Source organism: Dasypus novemcinctus, chromosome 20 (assembly GCF_030445035.2).
Source record: "Dasypus novemcinctus isolate mDasNov1 chromosome 20, mDasNov1.1.hap2, whole genome shotgun sequence".
In the NCBI taxonomy this organism is placed as follows: domain Eukaryota; kingdom Metazoa; phylum Chordata; class Mammalia; order Cingulata; family Dasypodidae; genus Dasypus; species Dasypus novemcinctus.
In genome coordinates, this window is record NC_080692.1 from 22,393,343 (window position 1) to 22,416,561 (window position 23,219).

At 51.2% G+C, this 23,219-nt stretch overlaps 1 protein-coding gene across 1 annotated transcript in view; it reads left to right on the plus strand.

The window, feature by feature from the left end:
- The window catches only part of CCND2 (cyclin D2), a 30,036-nt gene extending 7,289 nt beyond the window's left edge, over positions 1–22,747 (plus strand). Inside the window, exons 4-5 of the mRNA XM_004459016.4 lie at positions 6,965–7,113; positions 17,331–22,747. Coding sequence (XP_004459073.2) covers positions 6,965–7,113; positions 17,331–17,480 — 299 coding nt within the window. The 3' untranslated portion in view covers positions 17,481–22,747. The remainder of the gene's footprint in view (positions 1–6,964; positions 7,114–17,330) is intronic.
- Positions 22,748–23,219: the final 472 nt, after the last annotated feature.

The window sequence follows — 23,219 nt, forward strand, 5'->3', positions numbered from 1 at the left end:
GGGGGCCTTGCGCTTGCTTTGGGCGTTGGGGAGGATAGGCGAAAGGACACCTCCAGCCAAACGGAAAGCAGGTACTTGGTCTGCACCCACCTGGACAGAGGGGTCACTCGGAGAAGTTTCCTGGGCCTAGAAAGGAGGGGCTGATGTCACCAGGCATTTGGGCCCCGTGGAACCTCCTGCCTGGAAAAGCAGGCTCCCTGACAGTCGGAGAGCCAAGGGCTGCTCTTCTCAGAGGAAGCCCCTGCCAGGTAGATGAGATTCCACATTCTGGGTACCAGGGTGCCAAGAAGGGCTGAGCATCTGGCTGATAGCAGGCGCAGGGTGTCCGATGGGAGACCGGGAGACCTCGCAGCCTGACTAGGGTCCCCGACACCTCAGCACCCCCCTCACCGCCCTGCCCTGGATGTTCTGCCCTGCAGCTGAGGAAGTACTTGCAGCCACCGGCCCTGGAGGCGCACAGGGTCTGGGGGAGATGGTGGGCAACTCCCTGACGATGCGGCCAGTTTATGGGAAGAGCTGGTTGTGAAAGAGCTGGCAGGGTTAGTGCAGAGTCTGGGTGGAGAGCGTGTGTGTGCAAAAGGGGAAGAGAGAGAGCACAGCGGAAGGGGCAGCAGGATGGGCGGGGGGGTGGGTCGCCCTTCCCCGGGCCCAGTGGGGGGTAGATGGCAACAAGGCAGGGAGGTGCTCTCACTCCCCTCCCTGCCCGGCCTGCACTGGCTCCTGGTGGAGAGGCTGCCCCGGGCTGCCCAGTGTCCTCCCGGGCTGGCCCGGATCAGTGCAGGCGTTTGGCACTGGACCTCCTGAGCCACCTGCTGGCCCTCCCTTCCCAGCCCCCCGCCCCGGGTCTCAGTCCTGGTGGTAGAGGCCTTCGGGTCTGCAGAGGAGAGCCGTCGGGCGCGCTCCAGTGTTGGGAGATTCTTGATGCATGATATCATGCTCAACAGATGATTCCAGTTAGCCTAGAAGAGCCAATAGCATTGAGTTTGAACTTTGGGGTGGGGGGCGGCGTCCTGGGCCTCGCTACCCATACCACCCCGCTTTTGCACCAGGAACCCCACCTTAAGATGCCGCACTTGGTTCTCGGGGCCGTACACAGGCCGGCCCCCTACCAGGCCTCCCGAAACCAGGGACCGAGCGCCAAGGAGAATCACGAGCCTTTCCTGGAGCTTTACCTGAAAGCACCTCATTGGCTTCCATCCCCAAGGCAGAGCGAGGCCGGGGGCCGCACAGAGGGGTCAGACGCCTGGGCCCTCGAGCCAGGATAGGAAGGAAGAATTGAAACTCACCTTTCCATCTGAGCCCCTGAGCCGCCTCCCCAGCTGAGAGGTCACGGGGCTGGGGGGAAGTGGCACGTTGAGCCGGGAGTCTCAGTTCTCCTGTCAGTGCCCCACGGGATCAGGCTGTGTGACGCCGCGCTCTCACTTCCCATCTGGCCTTAGCATGAATGAGCAGCAAGCTGCTGGCCTTTCTGCAGCCATCCCCCTCCCTTCCTCTGCCTTTGGAACTAAATGGGCATCAGCTCGTCACGGCAGTCCTGCCTGACAAGGACAGGGTGTGCCGAACCTGCGCTGGGGGTGGCAGGTGAATGCGCGCTGCCGACGTCGCTGGCGTCATTCGTCGGCCAATGAGAGCTCCGGGTTCCACCTGAGTGCAGGTGGAGGAGGGGAGCGCTGGGGGAACGCTGGACGGGCGTCCCTCTCTCCCTTCAGCCTTAGAACTAGGATCGCTCTCCCCCTAGCGGTGAACTAAAGCAGGGCCGCCCGGCTAGACCTCAAGGCGCCTGCAGGCCAGAGCCCCAAGAATCAGCGGTAAGCTTGCCAGGTAGGGCCCCGTGCTCTGGGCTTTTGAACCTGTTAGCTTGGGACCCTTCCTCCAGGGGATCTTAACAGGTGCAGAGAACCAGGTCCATGGGTATGGAGCGCTTCTCCTTGCCCCCGCCCAGACTCAGGAGCCCACCCGGGCCCCAAGGGGTTCCCGTGGCATCCCCAGGGCCTTAAGCAGTTTATGCAAAGTCACAACAGCTTGTGGGTGCCGTGGCTGGGACTAGGCAGGACCCATGTCTTCTGACTCCTAAGCTCTTTCTTCTGGGCTTGCTTTTCACTACTGAAATGAAAAGACAGCCCTCATTCTTGAGTGGTTGTGTGATCCAGGACCTCGTGGTGCCGTTGGACTCCTGGGAAGTTTTAGAGAGCACTAGATCAGGAGCCCAAAAGTCTCTAGTTTAATCTCAGGCTCAACTCTACAGTAAGTGGCACAAAACAAAGCTGTTTAACCTCTCAGGACTTCATCAACTCACATGTAAAAGTCGGGTGAATCTTTAAGATAATTTTAGTAACACCTCCCCATCACCCCCGTCAAATGAGCGAGCAAGCAAATAACACCAGGGCTGCAGAACGAGCATTCCCCTGAGGCGGGCCCCGCACCTCCTGCAGCTTCCCAGGAGGGAGGAGGGCATACGGGGGTTCCCCGTGCTAGGTGTTGTGTCTTGGCTCTGGGTGAACCACATCTGAATGAAGGTAGGATGCGCTGGGGCTGTGGCTGCCAGCTTCCATCATTCCAGCCCTGTGTGCTCGTGGGCTCTTCCTATGCCCCAGTGGGCCTCAGTTTCTCCCACTCCTGACAAAGCAGCAGGAGGTCTGGGGATGCGTGAGGTCATTTCTGGGACAGACCCACAACTGCGCAGTGGAAGGCTCTTGGGGAAGCACAGAACCCTCTTGACTCCCGCCCCAGGATGCTTGGCCTGCCTCGGCATCTGCCTGCAGTCTGGGGGTGCTGGGCACCTTTCCTCGCTCTCCAGATGCGGATGGGAATTTCCCGCAGTCATCCTAGCCCATCACAATCCCATGGGAATGCTCAGTTGTAATGGTGGTGGTGGTAGCTGACGTTTATTGTTTACCATGAGCCAGGCACTGTGCTCATGGATTACTAGAGTTAATTCTCAGAACACCTCTATGAGGTGAGAATAATAATTATCTTTATTTGCACATGAAAAAAACGGAGGCTTGGAGAGGTGAGGTAATGTGTCCAACTTCCCACGGCTGGTAGGTGGGGGCGGAAGAGACTCGCTGTGGCTGCAGAGCTTGCCCTCTGACCAGCAGGTGGCGTTGCTCCAGAGGGCCCCTCTGCTTCGGTTGGGGACGAGCTGGAGCCCTTAGGCAGTGGGGCAGCGTCTCTCCCAGTGGCAAGGTGAACGGCTACTGCTGCGTTGTTCAGGTCCCCAGATGCAGCAATCTGCGACAGGAACACTCCCGTGTCTGGTGGGAATTGAGGACACAAGGGGACCAGCCTCTAGGCACCCCAGTGTCCGGCTCTTGGAGGTGCTTGACTGACTTTTCAAATCCTCCTCTTGCCTTGGAGAGGCCACCTAAGAAGTATCTGCAGCTGCTCCTACCCACTCGAGGGCCCTCCTTGCCTTGAGAATTGTCTGTAGAAGTTACCCATGTAGCAAGCCCGGGGCCCTTTATCACACACCCTGCTCTGTCGTATTGGTGTCCCACCCCCAAAGAAGCTCCAAGCTGCCTGGGATTGGGGACAATATTTGCTCTTATTGGGGTGTCACCCATGGTGCCTGGAACAGGGAGCAATGTGCTGTTCACTGATCAGTTATTGCCTCTCTCCGCAACGGGAGAAGGAGGTGCTCAGGGTGCCGAGCAACTCCCCTTTCCAGGTGGGTGAATGGGGTTCTGGAGAAGAGACCTCCCCCGAGAGTGTGCCTCCTGCACTGAGATACTGCTCCTTGGTACCTGTGACCAAGAGATGTAGGTTTCTGAGGGATTTGGGCATGGTCTTCATTTATTAAACTAATATTGTAAGAAAACTTTACAAATTAACCATGTTTTCCCTACTTAACAGGAGAGAATTTTTGTTTTGTGTGTGTCCTTCTCCATTCAGCCATATACATGTATATATTCACTCACATGCAGGTTATATAATATGACTGTGTATAGGTAGACATCTACCTTTATGCACATATATGTATGGTTTTGGAGGAGGGTAATCTTTGTCGTAGCATCCATGCGAGCCATTTGACTTTCTGCTCCCCTCACCCAAGTTGATATCATGGATACTTCTCTATGCTGTTGCTTAGCCAAAGTTTAGCAGTGATGGCTGAATGGATCGGGTGGAATTTTCCAGGGGTGGGAGTGGGAGTTGGCTTGCTGGAGCTGGTAGGACATGACCCTTCAGACGTTTCATTTCTGTGTCTGTCTTTGTTCTTTTCCTTACCCCTAATGGTAACCACAGGCCTGGCAGTGAGGGTTTGGGGGTGGGATGAGAGGGTCAGTGGATTGAGAGAAGCCCAAGCAGCCCCTGCTGGACCTCAGGCAGGTGTCCAGGTCCTCCTGGACCTCAGGCAGACAGGGATACTTGTTGTGACCTAGCTGGCTGGCAGAAGGTGCGCGACACCTGTCGTCGCCTTCTTGCTCTTCTTGGGTCTCATTCCAGATCCTCAAGTAAGAGCTAATTAGAGCTGGAAGCCACCTGGAGATTACCCAGCCTACTGTTTTCAAACTTTCTGACCCTAAGGAAGAAATATATTTTATATCATAACTCAAGGTATACACACACATCCGTAAAACTGATACAAAGATTTCTCAAAAAACACTTAACTCTTACTACGTGCAATACTTTGATATTTTCTATTCTATTTTAAACCATTAAAGAAAAATCGGTCAGGACCCACAAATGAATTCTGTGACCTGTTAACGAGTTGCAACTAGAAGTTGGAAAGAAAGCCCTTAGATGAGTGAGAACCCGGAGACTCAGCGGGAGAAAGTGACTTGCCCGAGGTCCCAGAGCCTCAGTATTTAATCCAGAAGAAAGCTGGGCACGTGCTCAGGAACCCATAGGAGGACACTGGTGTTCTGCTGGGGTGGGCAGCAGTGGCCTGTCTCCCAGCAGCCCTTCTTATTTTGCAGTGGGAGGACTCTGTCCAGTCCACACCTCTCCGTGAAGCGCTGGGAAGCAGCCAGCTTCATGCACACGGTGCCTCCCAATTTTTGGGGCAGGGGACAGTGTCCCCAGGAGAAGGAAGCCCCCTGGTATTTTCCTAGGAGGGGTAGTGTCCCTCGTGCAAATCCTGGGCCTGCCCCACCCAGGACAACCCATGTGTTCTCTCTGGCTCCCAGAAATAAATTAATATGCTAAAAACAGGAGGTGGCAGTGTGTGCGGTGGGACAGCAGAGTTGGGCACTGGGAGGTTTGCTCCCTGCTTCCGAGGCCTGTGGCAGAGGGAGGGCAGGCCAGGGAGGCTCTCGTGCCCCTTCCCTGCCAGATGCTTCCACCCAGGGCCTCCGAGGGCCCAGGGCCACGGGCTGGCTGCCTCATTTGCATTATGAATGTCACAGGGGGGAGCTAACGAGGTTATTGGGCAGAGAAACCCTCTCATGTGACCCCATGTGGAAGCAGACCTACAGCGGAGCAGGATGCAGGGAGGCCAGCTTTGTTGCCCACTGGCAGGGAGCAGGCCCAGGAGGGGCTAGCGGACAGCAGGCTTTGGGCGAACGCCGTCACCCGCGTCCCCCAAGAGAAAGACAAGATGAGTGGGCTAAGGAAAGAGAGCCAAGGAGAGAGACAGACGGCCAGGCATGGGGGGTGGGCAGGGGGGTCCCTGGATGCTTCAGTGACCCAGCCGTGGTTCTTAGAACATGGCAGCTCAGCGGTGAGAGAGCGGGGTCACTCTTCACGGTGTTTCTGTGGAGTGGGCTTTTGCAACAGAGCAGGGTATAGCACAAACAGCCTGAACTGTTTTTGCAGGTTCAGCGTACTATTTTTGCTGTCATTTGAATCGTGACCCTCTGCCTCCCCCCTGCCCACACATACACCTTCTACCTCTACACTGGGTAACTCCACAAAGTAATACTGAAGTGACAGATCGCACCCTCTGGGGGGCCTGCCCAGCCAGGACTGTTCTTAGCTTGAGCGATGGAACTAACCTCTTTACTACATCAAGCAAGGCAGGGGTCAGAGCACTCTCAGGTTTCTCATGCATCGTGCACACGTGTATATAACTGTGTGCACTTTCTATGGTCGATGCATGAATTAAACAGCATGTGTGTGTAAGGTGCCCTACATGTGGGTCATTGGTAGCTGTTAGCAGCGGTCACAGGAGCAGGCTGTGCATGTCTTTATAGGCATTTGATAGATGGAAAAATAGCCTGGTCAGGCTCTTTGGGGGTGAGCCCAGGGGAAGCTGAGGTATTTGGGCTCCTTATTGGAGCCCCAGCATTGGGTCCTCGCACCCAACACGGGGCTTCCTCCGATTTGCTCTTGGAGAAGTGGAAGCGGATGGGGTTTTGAGCTCCTTGGATTCATTCGGTTTGCACTGCCCTGTAGCCCGCCAGTCTTCTTCCTACCGGAAAAAAAAAGGGGCCTGCAGGCTCGCGAGCCATTAGTCTAAGCCAAGTTGTACATCCGATGAGGATGTGATGTTTAGCATCTGGGCTTGGTCAAAGTCCTCTCCTGGTGTTCTTAGGGTCGTTGGCCTCGGGCGGGAAGCTGGGAATTGTGCGAACCTTGCCGGGCTCGCTGGTACCGCTGCTTCTCTCGCTTTGTTTCCTGCTTGTGATGGTTCCTCCTTCCCATCTGGAGCCTCAGTGTACCCCTCTTGGGCTGTGCAAAGGCTGTTGCACTGGGGCTGGTCACCCTCACCCCAGAGGAGACCCTGTCTTCCTTTCCCTTCTCACCCCCACCACGGGAATAGTGGCGTGCACCCGAGCATGGAGCTGGGGGGCTCTCGAGTCGGGGGGTGCCCTTCCCCGCCGAGCCCAGCGACTGCGCCTCGGTTTCCCTGTATTCAATCTGGACCACTGCCGCAATGGCAGATAGAGGGCTTCTTGTAAAGGAGGATGTGCCCAGAGGGAAAGGGTCAAGCCGCCGCCCTCCCCCTTTTCCACGTACCTGCTGGCCGGGGGCCTCCTGGACTCTTCCCGTGCTGACTGTCCCCTCTGCATCTCATTCCTTGCAGACTTTAAGTTCGCCATGTACCCGCCATCGATGATCGCAACTGGCAGCGTGGGCGCGGCTGTGTGTGGGCTGCAGACTGACGAGGACGTGTGCTCGCTTACCTGCGACGCGCTCACCGACCTTCTGGCCAAGATCACCAACACGGATGTGGTAGGTGGCGCCCGCCGTGCCCTCCAGACCTGCCTTTGCTTTTCTCAGCTCAGGGAAGGAGGCGGTTGATTTGATTATGGTGTGTTAGCGCAGGAGTTCTTAACCTCTTCTGTTCCACGGGCCCCCTTGCCAGTCCGGTGAACGCCACAGACCCCTTCCGAAGTCCCCAGCTTACTGTGTCTTATTTAATAGGTCACACCTGCACCAACATGCCCCCACAAGAATCGTGGTCTTCTGAATTTCAATTCAAGCTTAACGCCTGCTTAAGACCCTCCTGCGTTAGAGGTGTTTTTTGTTTCTTTTTTCCAAGACCCACCTCCAAAGTAGTACTGAATGTGGCAGGTGGGGCTTCTTTAAGTTTTAGGAGCCCATGTGCCACAAAACACAGAAAAGAGCTCCACCAAGCAGATACGAGGAGGGAGGGCAGTTGGTTGACTTAAGTTTCCTTTGCGACCTGGGCTTCCCCGTTGTCTGGGTTGTCGCTTTGCTTCCATTTATGTCCACGTTGTCAGGCTGCCTCTGCACACTGTAGAGCCCTCGCGGCTGCTCACACAGGCTGCGGTGGCAAGGCACGGGGAGGAGAAGGGACCTCGAATCGGGCTCCCGGGCGCGGTGCACGGGCCCCAGCGCTGCCCCCTTTTGCAGGACGTAGGGTCTTGGGCGGACCTCTCAGCCCCCCTGTCCCTTTTGCTCAACGTAGTAATGGATTAAAAAGCACTTCAGAAAGAATAGAGTGCTGCGCAAATTCAAGGAACTATTATTAGCTGTAGATTTTTCCATCCTGCATGCCCTGTGGACGGCCCGGAGGCGGTTTGGTTACCTCCTGGTTGCCAGAATTTTCAAGTTCATTAGAAGAAAGGTTTTGAGACGGACCAGGGTCCAGTTGGGCCCTCAGTCCAGCTAGGAGGGAATTACAGCCCTAGGAGGTCAGTGCCAGGATGGCTTTGGGAGGTCAGAGGGGCAGGTTGGCTCTTCCTTCTTGTTCACGCCCGGGTGGGGGGAAGGAGGGGGGCAGGGGCCGCAGTCACCAGCCTGGGGGAGGGGGGCTGTAGCGCGGCTGAGCCTGGAGCCTCCTCGCCTGGCTCCCAGGCCGTGAACTCTGCACCCCACTCCGGTGCAGCTCCTGGGATGGGTTTTGTGTTTTTTTTTTGGTTTGAGTAAAAATCTTTGGTTTAAAGGCAGTTAGAGAGAGGGGTGGTGGCCGGGCGGCCCTCGTGAGTCACCGTGGCGAGGCTCAAGAATGCAGGGGAACTTCACGATGACACCCTCCGGACATTCCAAGGGGATTTGGAACGCCCTAATGTGGGACCAGGCCGAGTTGAGGGATAATGTGGTTTACAGGCTCGTGGCGGGTGCCTCCACACCGGATGCCGAACAGGAAAGTTCAACCTCAGAGAGCTAAGACAGCCACTCGCTGGCTTTCTCACCACGACCGGTATTTTTGTCACGGGATTGTTCCTGCAGGGAAGACAGCGATGTCTTCGACAGGCTTTTAATACAGGCTTTGTAAACACGGGCTCCAGAAGGCAGATGAACACGACCCCTCCAGTGCAGCAGGAAGAAAGCTTTTAGAATCCTCCAGAGAAAAACCGTGGTCAGAACTTTACATTTATAGAAATGGGGCACTTCCTTCTTTTTCTGACTATCTCCTATTAAGGCTGCCTGATAAATGTGACTCCCAGCCAGCATAAGACCAGCCCTTCTTCCACCCCACAGAGACAAAAACGTCAGTGACAGGAGTTTGACCCCCAGACTCTGTAACCTTTGGGATATTTATAGACCTGCTCTGGTTGGCTGATCTCTCCACCCGGCTCCACTCTTCTCCTGCTTTGGCACCCCTTCCTGGTTCCAAATGCACAGGGGGCCCTCCTGGGGGGTTCCCCTGCGGCTGTGTGTGCCTTGCCTTTGAAATCTGCAAACCTCTCTCTAAACTCTTAGGGCAGAAGCTCTTGCCCCTTTCAGATACTATGTAGCTAGCCTACTGAGTTAGCCTTCTCCTGGATACACAGCCAGCTGGGCAGTCTGCACCTGGAAATCCCAGCTGCCAGTTGGTACCTTCTTTCTAGAATGGGTCTGGGATTGCCCTACCACATTCTCATCCGTGGGTCCAGGCTGTGCAAAACCACTCGTGTTCAATAATTTAAGCACTTAAACATTAAAAACAAAGCAGGAGCTTAATTTACAGATGGCAAAAATTCATACCACTCCTTCAGATAAAAATTTGAGACCTCCGTAAGTTCCAGGTCTAACTCTGGTGCCCTCAGGTCTCCCCAAAATACTCGTTGACTCTCTCCCTAGGAGTTTTTTTAGCAGGAAGCTTTGAAAAGCTCTGGGCTGCACTGTGTGTGGACACAGCTTCCTAAGTGCTACAGCTCCCCTCCGTCAGCTTGGGAGGAGCTGAAGCTCTGAGTGAAGGGCAAGAAAAGAACTAGAATTTGGATGCATTGACATTCAGAGGGAAGTATGGTTTGCTTCCTGGGCTCTGTTTACCAGTTCATGAGTCAGGATATGATGCATTTCAAGTACTTCCTTTCCATTCATTTCTGCAAGTATTTATTGAAGGTCGCCTATAGTGGCAGATTACTGTGTTACAAGGCACAGAGATGAGCAAGGTCTGGCCCCAGGGCACTATGGCTAGAAATTAGGGGCAGATGGGGGTGGGGGCACAGGCTCCCGGAAAATAGAAGATGAGGTTCCTGCCTTCAGGGAATTTAGTGATTGTATGGGGAATGGACAGCCAAGCACACAAAGCCACAGCAAATTGCTTAAGATCATAAATGAATGAGTGCTAAATCGTGGGTTATAAATTAGAAATATTGCAGGAAATCAAATCAGGAAGTTGCTCCTGAGGCCTAATGGAAAAGGCAGGTCTTCCAACTCTGATAGAAACTGTGATTGGGCAGTGCTGGGAATCTAGGTTTGCGTGGAGCTCCCCACTGAGAGAGCAGGGAGGGCTCGAAAGTTTACCCTGACACCCTCAAGTTCCAGCCCCTAGAGGTAGATGGTGGGTTGTCAGGGAGCACAGTGTTGAAAGAGGGTGTCCTTGATCGGCGTGGGACTGCCAGGGACGTTTCCCTGGCTCATTGGCCAGTGGGAGATAGCTGTGCAGCTCCGAGAAAACTGGTCTTTGCCACTCGGTTGCCGATATAAACCAGAACGCTTCATTTTTCTAAAGAGAAGGCTGATTGAGAAGCCTGACAGTCTTACAGGGAATAAAAGTCTCAGAGGGTAGTATATTTTACGTACTTTTTCCTTACAATCCTGAGCGTTGCTAAAAACAGACACCAGCCGAAGTGGCAGTTCTGGCATTTTTGGTGGAACTTACACTAGGACTTCCGTGGCCGAGGGTGAGTTTGAGAGGAGAGCTTGGCTGTCCTGGCCCCTGCTCCCCCAGGCAGAGCCGGGGCACCCCTCCTGCCACTCGGCACTGCACCCATCCCTCCGTGCCAGCGTTTATCTCACTGTGTTCTTGTCTATAGAACCTCTTGAACAAGACCCAACTTTTACTCAGCTCTTTATCCAGAGCCCCTGGCAGAGTCGTTGGGAAGGAAGCTGAAAAGAGGGAGGGAAGGAGGAAGGAAGGACCGAGGAGGGAAGGAAGGAAGGGCAAAAAGAAGGCAGATGGGTTTCTCTTTCTTTGGGCTCCCATTGTCTTTCAGGAGGCAAATATATTCCTTTACATCAGTTAGATGTCAGATTCCAGTCCTCTGCATTTACCCTGACTTTATCTTAGAGCAAGTCAGTTCCTTTTCACATAACACCGTTCCTCTAAGTCACTAATGAACGAGCAGGGGGTGGGAGTGAGGCTCTCAGGCCAGACTATGTTGTGAACTTACTGAACCTATTTCATAGAACAGATGTCCCCTCCAGTCCCCTGGGCATTGTATTTATCCTTCCATATCTGGGTGACATCAAAACTCTGTCTCACTCGTAAACATCCCCCAGAGAAGATTCCGTGGTCTCCGTTCCTGAGTCCTTCCTGGCATTTCGGGGTTCTGTTTGTCCATGAGCGATGAAAAATTAGCAGTGGAAGGGGAGAAGGCTCGGGGCTGACCTCCCACTCGCAGGGTCCCGCACGCCGCTCGGTCCTCCCGGCAGAAGCCCGATGCACGCGCTCACACCCTGTTCTAAAAGCACCTTGGCCGCCCCCGGCAGCGTTTCCTGCGGTCCAGGAGCTTGTGCAGGGCCGCTGCAAGGGAAGCCGGGGGTGGGGAGGTGGGCGGAATGGAACCGGGGCCCCCCCCCCCCGGCCTCCCTCTCCTGCCTAATTTTTTTTTTTCTGTGGGCCTCATTTTGCATGCAAGGAAATAAGCCAAACAGCCTGTGAAGAAAGGAAGAATGAGATAGTTTCCTCAGTTGTCTCTGCCTGAGTTGGCGGCGAGTCCGGGCCTCATTCAGCCCTTTGTCCCCCCGTTGAGTGCAGTGCGTGTGTGGTGACAATGGAGTGATGCAGCGACACTGGGGGCTGATGGTAGGAGTTCCGTCAGCCCATTCATGGAGGCAGCGGAGGGTGCAGGGCTTGGCGCTCGAGCCAGCACGCAGAGGAAGTCGGGGGCCCGTGTGAGGAGCTGGAGACCACAGACGGCGGCTGGCAGCGCCCCGAGGCTGCGCCAGGGAGGGGTATCATCTTAGGAGTTGGAGGCCTGCCCGACCTCCAGCGCAGTGGAGTGCCACCTGTCCCGGCTGACAGACGAGCATTATGGCCTTCCTTTTAATCAGCTTAATTTGGGGCATCTGAACACAGTGGCTGGCGCTTTTGGAGGCTGCCGGAAAGCAGAGGTCCCAGCGCGGCCGCACGCGACGTGCGCAGAGGGTGGCGTCCTCGGAGGCGCTGTCGGGTTCCGGCCCGTGGGGGCTCTGACTCCCTGCCTTGGAGCTGCTCTGCCCTGTGTGTCTCCCCTGAGAGCCTGGAAGAGGCAGAGCTGTATGAGGAGCGGAGATCCAAACCTGGAGGCCCACTGTCTGGCTGGGCTTGTCCCCAGATGTGCCTGGGGCGTCACCCTCGGGCTTCCGCTCCTGGCCTGTAAGACGGGGGCATTTGCTATTTGACCCCCAAAGGCCCTGCTGACCCCACCGTCTCCGATTCTTTATGCCCTCCAGTAATTCTGCCCCATGAAATACCATAACTCCTCTATCCTCCCGCTTTACTTCATTTGCTCTTTACCTCCCCTCCCCTCCAAGTTCTGTCTCCCAGCTTGACCTAGCAGAAGCGGCCAGGCTGGATTTGAGGCATGGCCGTCCTTCCTTCCAGGTGGTCACCCTCCTGCCTGGCTGCTGGGCAAGGAAGGGGCTGCGTGGGATTGGGTCACGCTGCTCTGCCTTCACTTCCCACCAGCTCATAGTAAATTCACCCGTCCTTCAGGCATCTTCAGAGGGTCCCTGCGATGTGAGAAAGGAAGGTTTTATGTGCAGGGAGAGAATTCTGTCTCAAAGAAGGGGGATGCAGGGTTTTTTTTTCCTGGTTGCCGTCAGATAGAACGTTCCACCCAGTTTATCACTTTGGACATTTTCTGTCTAGGCGAGAACGAGAGGTTTGCACCATTGCAGCTAGGGCTGATAAGAGCCAGGTGTGGTGAAGCTGGGCGGATGCAGAGGAGAGTCTCTAAGAAAGAGCTGGAAACTGAAGGAGGGTGGGCAGAGACCCCAGAGCCCAGATGGCTTACCAGGAATGGGGAGCACGGTTGAGACCCCGTGGGGCTAAGCTTCGGGCTCTGTCAGGTGAGCCTAGAGGAGATGGGGGAGAGGCTTTAGAGACCCTCATTCCGGGGAGAGCTGCTTGACTCACCATTTTTCTCTTCTTTCAAGTAAGAGGAGTCAAAGATCAAGAGTTAGCCATAATCAGTGATGACTTAAATGGAAATTAAAATGGGGCTGAAGGAAGGAGAGTTTGTTTTGTACGAAATCTATGACATCCTCCTTCATTTTGATCAGAAAATGCTGTGCATGTGTCCTTGGCTGGAACTTAGTAAATACGACCTTTGATGCACGTGTTACCTTGAAATCCCTTGGCCCTGCAAGTCCAGGAGAAGTGACTGCCAAGTGTCCCAGCCCTCCCTGTAGGAGTTTCTCAGAACTGATCCTTTAAGGTCTCAGGCTGCTGGAAGAGAAGGCGGCATGCTGGGGAAATTAGGAACACTGGTGACCAAAAAAGAAACATGTTGCCTTCTGGAGCCCTGACCAGGCAGGAGTGGACGGGAGACCTTTGTGTAGGTTCTTCTTGGGGAACGACTTCACTTCAGAACGTCATCACCAAGTGGCAGTGCCACGTGGGGCCTCTTGAAGTACACCTCCTCGCTGACACCTAATAGGCATTTCTTTTTTAATGTAATGGTCCAGAGCTATCTTCTCTCCATACTTCCCACTCCCTTTTATATACACCAGGTCCCTCAATCAGCCGAGAGTCCTGCCATCTTCTTTAAATAAAAAAGGCTCTTTGAGCCTTGTGCTTTGGGTGGGCTTTGTCTTCCACGGAGGCAGGGAGGTTAGTACCTCTGTAGTATGGAGGGGGTTCTGGTGTGTTACCCACCCCTTAGGCAAAAAAAAAATTAAAAATGAGCCTTACACAGCTCCTGAAGGACCCCAACAGTGGAGAAACACTACCTGTTAACTTCCTGACTTCAACTGATGGTTCTTTGCCAAAAAAAGGGAAAAAAAAGAAAGAAACAGGAAGAAGAAAATAACACCCATTGAACTCCTGTGGCCCAGCAGGTCACTGTGATTGTGCAGGGGTGTGAGTGTGAGCTGGGACACGGGCTCCTGCTGTCCCTGAGCCTCAGCTCCTGCTCACCTCTCGGCATGAGCGCCTCCCCGCCCGTGGCGGGCCTGGCATTTAAAGTATACGTGCCAGTCCCATCACATGGCCCCTAAAAACAAACCCCTTTCTTGGAGTGCTGCTCACGCGGAGAAAGAGCTGCCTGGTGCGGCTCTGGGAGGAGGGCTGCTGCTGCCACCGCCCTGTCCATCTCAGCGGTGTAGGGCCTTCCCACGGGGTAGTCAAGGCCGACCTTGACCGCAGTTCTTCTTTGCGTTACTCCCCCCCCCAGGAGCTCTGGCTCAGTGTTTGAGATGAATTACTTTCTTTTTTTTTTTTTTTTTTAATTTTATTATTGACTTTGTAATAATATTACATTAAAAATATATATGTGAGGTCCCATTCATCCCCACCCCCCCTCCCTCTCCCCCCCCAACAACACTCGTTCCCATCATCATGACATATCCATCGGATTTGGTAAGTACATCTTTGGGCACCTCTGCACCTCATAGACAATGGTCCACATCATGGTCCATACTCGCCTCCATTCCATCCAGTGGACCCTGTGAGGATTTACAATGTCCGGTGATTACCTCTGAGGCACCATCCAGGGCAGCTCCATGACCCAAAGACGCCTCCACCTCTCATCTCTTCCTGCCTTTCCCCACACCCATCTTCCACCATGTCCACTTTTCCCAATCCAATGCCACCTCTTCTTTGTGGACATTGGATTGGTAGTGTCCATTGCACCTCTATGTCAAGAGGAGGCTCAGATTCCACATGGATGCTGGATGCAATCCTCCCATTTTCGGTTGTAATCACTCTAGGCTCCATGGTGTGGTGATTGTCCTTCTTCAACTCCATCTTAGCTGAGTGTGATAAGTCCAATAAATCAGATTGTAGGTGCTGGAGTCTGTTGAGGCTCAGGACCTGGTTATCACATTGTCGGTCCAGAGATTCAAATCCCCTAAATCTATCTTAAACCCCAACGTTAACTGCACCTCTATCACATTAGCATGAAAGCCTTATGAAGGGAGATCCCATCTGAGTCCAGATTCATCACACATAAACACCGTTTCCAAAGAGGGGCCATCTGCCCTGTTAGTCAACCCCATCGGCCATGACCATAACTCTCATGGGTCTCTTTAGCCTTCATAGGAGCCAATATCTGGGGGTTGTATCTGCTTTATCTGTCTCTCTGACTCTGCTCAGTTGTGCATGAGGGCAATCCTTCTGCCAGCCTCCAGACTCTTTTTTAGAAACTCGTAGCCATATAAACTCATTTCTCCTTTCCATTTCCCCCTTACTTTAGGTCAAACAGCATTTTAAAGACATGTTATTTTATGTAGACATGGATATTCTGCTGATCCGCATTGAATCTTCCATATAAGGTCCTTTTCCAGTTGCAGAGATGAATTACTTTCTTTAGATCCAGGGGCTTTAAGGTTTTGTTTGTTTTTTTTTAACATATCCATTTTAGTGATACATATTAATAAAGCATACAATTAATCCAAAGTGTAGAATCAATGATGGTTGTGCATTCATCACTTCAATTATTATGAGAAATGTTTCATTATTTTAATAATAATAATGAACAAGAAAATTCTTCACCCTTAAAATTTTTTGTGATGATGAATGCACAACATCGTGATGGTATTAAAAGCCACTTTGGATAGCTTATAGGGTATGTGACTACATCTCAATAAAACTGCTAAATAAATAAATGTGCAAGAATAGCCAGAAATAGCAGCTGTGTACAGCGGGGGAAACAGATTGCCGGGCTTTAAGGTTTTGAGACGTCCTCTGCTGCAAGGCAGGTGCCCTCTGGGAGGTGATGCTTAAGGCTTCACCCATCCATCAAGCACCTTCGACATCGTGGCCTCTGAGCACAGGATGCTGCTGCACAGGCCTTTGGAGGAAGAGGAGTGGGGGCGGGGGTGGGACGGGGGCAGGGGTGGGACGGGGCGGGGTGGGCAGCGAGGCTGTCAGAGTTCTAATCCGTACCTAAGGGCATCCGCCAGGATTGCAGTCTTGAGCAGGAGATGCTACAGAAACTGACTGGTTGTTATTCTTAAAAACTAATGGTCATTTATTGAGTTGCCACCTTAACTCTTCAGGTATATTATCTCAGTTGATCTTTGCTCTGAGCCATTTTGTTATCTTGATTTTACTGACTTGGAAAGGGAGATGAGAGAAGTTAAATAACTTTACTCTGTCCCCAAGTAAGATGGGAGGGTGGCAAATGGCACCTCCCTCTTTTCATTCTTTTTCAACTCCAGGTGACATTTCTTCGCTGTCTTTTGCCCTTGGTCTCCTGTTGCTCTTCATTTCCATAAAAGCCTGTGGTTTGAAATACGGAGCAGGCCAGAGAGAGAAAAGGAAAATTTAGGGATATGGAAATTTTGTTCCTGAGTAGTTAATGCCAACTGTATTTTAGATCTCTGGAAAATAAAGATAATGCTTTTGTGCTTGGCAAATAGCAATCTCTGGGCAATGAAGGAAAATTGCACAGCGAGGCAAACAGAAGGGAACTGTATATTAACCTGGTGAGAGCCAGGGAGATCCAGTTGAATGTATTTTCCACATGTGGACGCTGTTGAAGAGAGGGCAGGAGAGCAGCCTGACCGATGGGAGAGGCTGGAAAATACCTACAAAGAAGAGCAGTTCCTTCAGCACGAGGCCCACTTAGTCTTCCCAGTGATACCCATGTCTTGCTCTTGCATTCCACATCACCCAGCTAACAGAAGCTTCTGCCTGGAACAAACACGCTCTAAATCTTCCCCACCAAATATAGACTAATATCAAAGCCACGCTGCAAATTCTTGCTGACTCTCAAATTGGACAGCTCAAATGTCCAGAATTTTGTAAACATTCTGTATTGTACTTCGACGAGATAAGAGAGTGGTAAATAGGCTGTCAATTTGCAATTTTTAAAAAAAGCATTTACACAGTTTATTTGGGGGTCAGTACATTTCAGCCATTGCCTCCCTCTTATTTCTTCCTCAAGTACTGAACTTGTCTACTACTGTAGCCTGGGGGCCTTCCCCTTTCCCCTATCAACTCCCACTTCCCCAAGTGGAAAGTATCTGGTTGACTTCTTGGTTACCAGGCAACACTTAAACTCCTCCATAAATGGGCCGTCATCTAGGCCAGTGCTTCTCAGACTCTGGTGGGCATACAGACCACCTGGCTCCTGTGGAAATGCAGATTCAGATTAGATTGGTCTGGGGTGGGCTGAGGGTCTCGCTTCTAGCAAGCTCCCACCCAGTTGAGGCTGATGTTGCAGATCCACGGACCCCACTTTGAGTAGTGAGGCACCACAATACTCGCAGGACGCAGCTCATTTACTCCATGTGTATGCCTCCTGGAAGACGAGTGCGGAATTATGGGCAGTTTGAATTAGGTATGCGTTGCTTGTAACATGCCCTGTCCATCTTGCTAACCACTCTTGTTTGGGCCATTCTAGGATTGTCTCAAAGCCTGCCAGGAGCAGATCGAGGCACTGCTGCTCAACAGCCTGCAGCAGCTCCGTGAAGACCAGGGGGAAGGATCTAAGTCGGAGGATGAGCTGGACCAAGCCAGCACCCCTACGGATGTGCGGGATATCGACCTGTGAGGATGTCGGGCGGGCAATCTGGAGAGGCGCGTTCATAATCTGTTCTCTCCTTTCCTTTGGTTACGTTTTGTTCTTTGTATTTTAGGATGAAACTTAAAAAAAAAAAAAAAAAAAAAAATCTGCCCCCACCTAGATCACATTTAAAGATCTGATAGAAGTGAGAGAAAAATGACCTACAGAAACTGAATATTTGGGTGTCTTATTTGCAGTACAACAGAAGGGAATCCCTTGTATATGCGAGCAGTTACTCTTTGGTTATGTAAAAGTAATAGTAAAATGCTTACATGAAACCTGCAGAATAGCTAGAGATAATGTATGCTTGCAATATATGGGAACAGATTAGAGGAGACTTTTTTTCATGTTATAAACTAGTGCATATACCCCTTTTAGGATCATTTCAAGGAACTGTGTACGCCATTTTGGCTTGATTAGATTGCAAAGCAATGAACTCAAGAAGGAATTAGAAATTAGGAGGGACTTGATGGGGAGGGAGCACGAAACAATCTATCAACATGACTGAACCATTTTGGACGTAGAAGCACCTTTGCCCTTGACCACCTGTTATTAAGACAGAAGTTGTGTTGGCTCTTACGTACATATTCGTGCTTTCTGTAGTAGCTGCTATCTAAAAGAGAAGAGCTTTGTTTTGCCAGTTGGACACAGGTGATTGGCTTCTGAAGGTTTTTTTTTGACATCCAGCTTCTTCCTCCAAACATGGTTCATTGCAGACACCACCGTATTTTTATCTAATGGGGAACTCCAGCTATGGGCCGTAACCAAAATTCATACGAAATGGAGGCAGATGGAGATCAAGGGTAGGATTTGGAATGGAATCTTTTATCTTACTGTATTAAAAAGGGTAATGTGACCTTGGCATCTCTTACTAGGGAAAACTAATTTTTGGTGCTGATTGACATGTCTGGTTCACAGGTAAACATTGTTATAAACCATTCCATTCGAAAAGCACTTTGAAAAATTGTTCCCAAGGGATAAATGGGATGGTTTATGCAAATCTTCTCCTCCTCCTTTCCCTTCCTGCCCCCAGTCTGGATTACTATCAACTTCTGGTATCTGCCGTTCTCTGATACATAGTTCCGGTATCCCTGCCGGAACTCAAGAGACACCCCTTTCCGCTGACATTCCCACCGTAACATTCCTCACAAAAGCCTAAAAACAAAGATCTGTTACCGTTTCGATGTCACAGAAGGATCTTAATTCCCACCTACATACTTTCTTTTCCTTTGGACATGGAAAGAAAAGTTGTTGCTGGTGCAAAAGACAGAGGGCTGAACATCAGGGTGTGGCATTTTGTTCCATTTTCAGTTTTTTGTTAATTTTATTACAACGTTGTATTCAGTGTACTTGAATTTTTTTTTCCTCTCCACTTCCTAGAGTCATTCAGTTAGCAAAGAGGTTGGAGCAACAACTTTTTTTTTTTTGCACAATTATAAATTGACAGGTAATGAAGCTATTTGTTAAAATACTTGCCTTTTTTGAGAAGAAACAAAAAATCAGAACAGGGCCACTTTGAAGAATGAGTTTATAAACAGATTCTGCCTTGTTCGGTAGTATGAGGGTTGAAGATGGAGAAAAATCTAAGGGTCTCTTATGTTTTCATTTTATTTTGTTCAGTTTTTTTTTTTTTTTTGCGCTGCTAAGAAGCTAAAAACCGTTCATCTTTATTCACGTTAACAGTACCTAGCTGTAATATTTCACAGAGTGTGCTGCTATTTTATAAACATTTTTATAATATATTATTTTACTGCTTAAATTCCAAGTCCTGAAGTAGATGGTTGAGATATGAGTTCTTTGTACTGGAAAAGCCCTTCCATAGTTTGTTTTCTTCTGGTAGCATATTCATGTTCTTTTTTGGGGGGATTTTTTTTTTTCTGATCACATTCTTCAAAGACAGAGCATTCTTTACCTCAGGTTTACTGGACAAAATCAATAACGACAAAAGAAAACGCTTCATATTTTTGTTTTCATAATACCTCACAATGTGCAGTTTCTGCTCGGGAGCCCATTAGCATGTGGAAAGAGGTGAGAGGAGGCTGAACTCCCCTCTCTGGTGGAAGGCAGCGTAGATTTGGCCCTAGGGTCTCACACCCGGGGGTCTTTTCTGTTGAAGGTCATCAGGCTCCCATTTCAACTCCGGTCTCCTCCTCATGATGGAAAACATGCATTGAACCAAGGGTTCCCGCCAAGCCAGACATTCAGCACAAACACTTAGGCAGTGGATCAGGAAGTCATAATGTGCACTTAGGTACCAGGTATCAGGAGACAGACGAAAAAGAATTTCAGCAGGCTATTTGGAGATCCTCCTCTTGCTGCCCCTTAAAAGCAGGGCTTTCATCTGCTTAGGGCCCTTTCGTCTTGAAAGTTTCCCCTCTGTCCTTCTCCTTCCCTGACATGGACACCCCCAGTTTAGGATGACCTCAGAGACTTTCCTACGTCTGTGTATCCATCTGCAGCACCCAGTAGCCGTGGCGGTCCCCACCTGTCTCCGGCCACGGCCAGCACAACACAAGGCCAGGTCCTCTGCTAAGTGGTACTACGTGGTTTCCAGGTTGTAGATGACATTGAATTGGCATGATAGGAAAAATAGGTCAGACGAGTATCGGACAGTAGTTGAAGGGAAATGGAGAGGCCGCTTCTCTCCCAGTTCTGGAGGAGTCAGTCTCTAGAAGGGTGTTTAGAAATACAAGAGTTCAGGACTTTGTGAGTTAGTGTGACCCTGGAATTCTAGGGAATTTCTGGTGGGGTGATGGGTGGTGAATTCTAAAGCTTTGAAGAGGAAAGCTGAGCAGCCAGCCGGTCAGCCAGTGTTTAACAAGAGCCCACTTTGCACAGGACGCTCTTCTGGGCTCCACAGGTCCCTCAGAACGTAAGAGGCAGGGTCCCTGTTCTTAGTGGTCTGGGAGCCTAGAGAGAAAAAGCGGCGCAAATGCATTTAACAGTGACCAACCCTGAAGCTAAACAGAAGCAACAAATGAGAGAACCTGACAAATAAGGAAGGGAACAGGCCTCCCAGCCTCTGCTTCTGGTCTGTATCTTTCCACTTTTCCTGTAGCCCCGGGTGCCACTCGGACCGTCTTGTTCTTCCTCTTTCCGTGTCCTTTGGGGCCTGGTCTGATGGCAGGCGCAGAGTTGCTGGTGGGAAGGGTGCTGGGTTATTTGGCACTTTTGCTTGCTCCCCGCAGAAATGGAGGGAGCCTGATGCCCTCTCCTTGGATCTTGGTTTCCTTGGTAGGAGTTCTGATCCCAGAGGCGTTCACTTCTCCCCATGGATCTGAACCTGCTCCCCCCCTCACTTCTTACTAAAGGGGTTCCAAATCTATTTGGGTCTTTTTCTACCTTGTCTTCTCTCTCTCTCTTCTTTCTGGCCTCCTTTTTGTTTTTTGAGTTCTGTTTTGGATGTTTTTTTTTTTTCTTCCATCAATGGGGGGCTAAGTTGTTCCCCCAGCCTGCCAAATTTCTTTTCCTTCCCCTATTTTGGTCATATCCTAGAGGGGAAAATCCTAGTATGCCAAAAAATATATGCTAAGCCTAATTAATAATTCCACGTGGGCTCACGACAGCCAGGAAGCCTGCAGATGGAAGCAAGGGCCAGTTCCCTCGGTAGAACTCCTCACCTTCGCTGAGAGGCGCGCTCCCTAGGATTCCAGAGCTGCTCCAGGGCCCCGCCGAGGTCGCGCCCCCAGGAGCTCACTGCACCGGGTCTCACTGCTGGCACCCCTCTGGGCGCCCCTGCACCCCGGGCGCTTTCCACCAGAGGCCCGGGTCTTCCTCTTATCAGCTCGCCTAGGGGCTCACAGGGCTCGGAGGCAGTGGCCTCCGGCACGGGCTGAGGCCACAACGGGGACGCCACACTACGTCCCTTTGCTGGCACGACGGGCTTCTCTGCAGAGGAAGTTGTAGCTTTCCTTCCATCCAGTGCCTTTGGGGCCCCTCAGGACTCTGCCTGGGCTAGTTGGGACCACCGGGGTAAGAAGAGTAGGCAGGATTGGAAAACTTTCTCAGAGAGGGCAGGGGGATTTTCTCTCCGTGGGCCACAGGGGGCAGGGCTGGGAGAAGAAATAGACTTGCACCTTATAACATGTAAATATTGACTTTCTAGTTCAGGAAGAGAATATTGGTAGAATGGGGATGGGAGTTGGGAATGGGGAGGAAGTCTGAGTAAGCCAGTGGCTTCCAAGCCAAAAGGATTCCTCTTTGCTTATCTTTGAGACAGTCCAACCCTGAGAATAGCTTTAAAAGGGAAATTCGTGCTGACGGGAACGGCCCCCTAAGCCAGCAAACTCTCTGTAGCAGTAGAAATGAGTGCAGGCTCCTGCCGGCGTGGCCCCAGAGCGCTTTTCGAGAGCTGCTCAGGCAGCCGTCCATTTGTACAAAATAGGGTAGGAAGATTCGCGAGGGTGTTTATTACTTCCTATACCACGTGGCTTTTAATGATTCTGGATTCTCAACAACCCAGAAGAGTCATTTCAGCCAGAACGATTCCACATTGGTGCGTCTCTGCTTTCTAACTTGGCCGGGCTGTCAGACCCGATCTGTGGCTCAGGTTTCAAAAAGCCATCAGCAAATGTACCCGTGCATGCTGTCGCTGCAACATTTATTCCTTTGCCTGCAGCCTACTTTGGGGAAAAAAGTGCCTTACTAACTGTAGCCACTACAGTAGCCAATGTATCACGACAGGTGCCTGTCCTTAAGAAAAGTTTTTTTTGTGTTTTTTTTTTCATTATTGGTTTTAGTTCTTACTGCTGGCCAACTATTAAATCACCAGCAAATTACTGGGCCACTGGATTTTTTTCATTATGTTCATTACCCTTTGACCATGTACCTCAGATATTTCTCTCTCTCTCTTTCTCTCTCTCTCTCTCTCTCTCTCAGTTACACAGTTTCTAATTTTGAATTTTTTTTTTCTTTTTATTTTGCTTTAAAATGAGTGTGATGCCATATCAAGTCAATGTTATTCTCTCACAATGTACTCTTTAAGAGGTGTGGGTGTTTATTTGGTCGGGATGCTAGAAAGTGCTAAAGTAGCATGATCAGTGTAAACAAAAGGTTTTTAGAAAGTATGAAAAATGCTTTATTGGCTTTGATTTTGACATGGTATAGTAAGCTGCCTTTTAAGCAGTCTTATCTGTTCAGTGTTAAGTGATTTTAAAAATAATAACCTGTTCTGACTAGCTTAAAGATGGATTTGAAAATGGTTTTGGATGCAATTAGGTTATGCTATTTGGACAATAAACTCACCTTGACCTAAATTCTCTGGCCCTTTGGACTTATTTATAGACTGGCAGTCCTCAGAATGGAATGTATCTTTCGCCTGTCAGAACTCTGTTGGCAATGCGTGGTGGTGGCACAAAATACAAACCCTAACCTGGAAGGCGTTCTAAATGTGCTTCTGTGTTTCTGCAACACATGTCATTGATCACGTCGTCCCCCTCGTGTCACCCGTGCAGCCATCTGAGGAAGCAGAAGCCTCAGTCCCCCTTCCTGGGATGGGTAAACCAGGCGGCGGAGGGCCGTTGCCAGCTCCTGCCCTTCAGCTGTGAGTGAGTTCCCTGGCTCACGAGGTGCTGGAGGCTGGCAGTCCCACCTCCAGATTCCAGAGATCTCCGGAGAAGCAGGGCAGTGCCCCCACCCCTGCCTGGCTCCAGCCAGCCGCTCGTGGCAGCGCACACCTGATTCCTGCCTGCCTCATGGGAGGGGTGGCAAGGCAGAGGGCCTGGGACA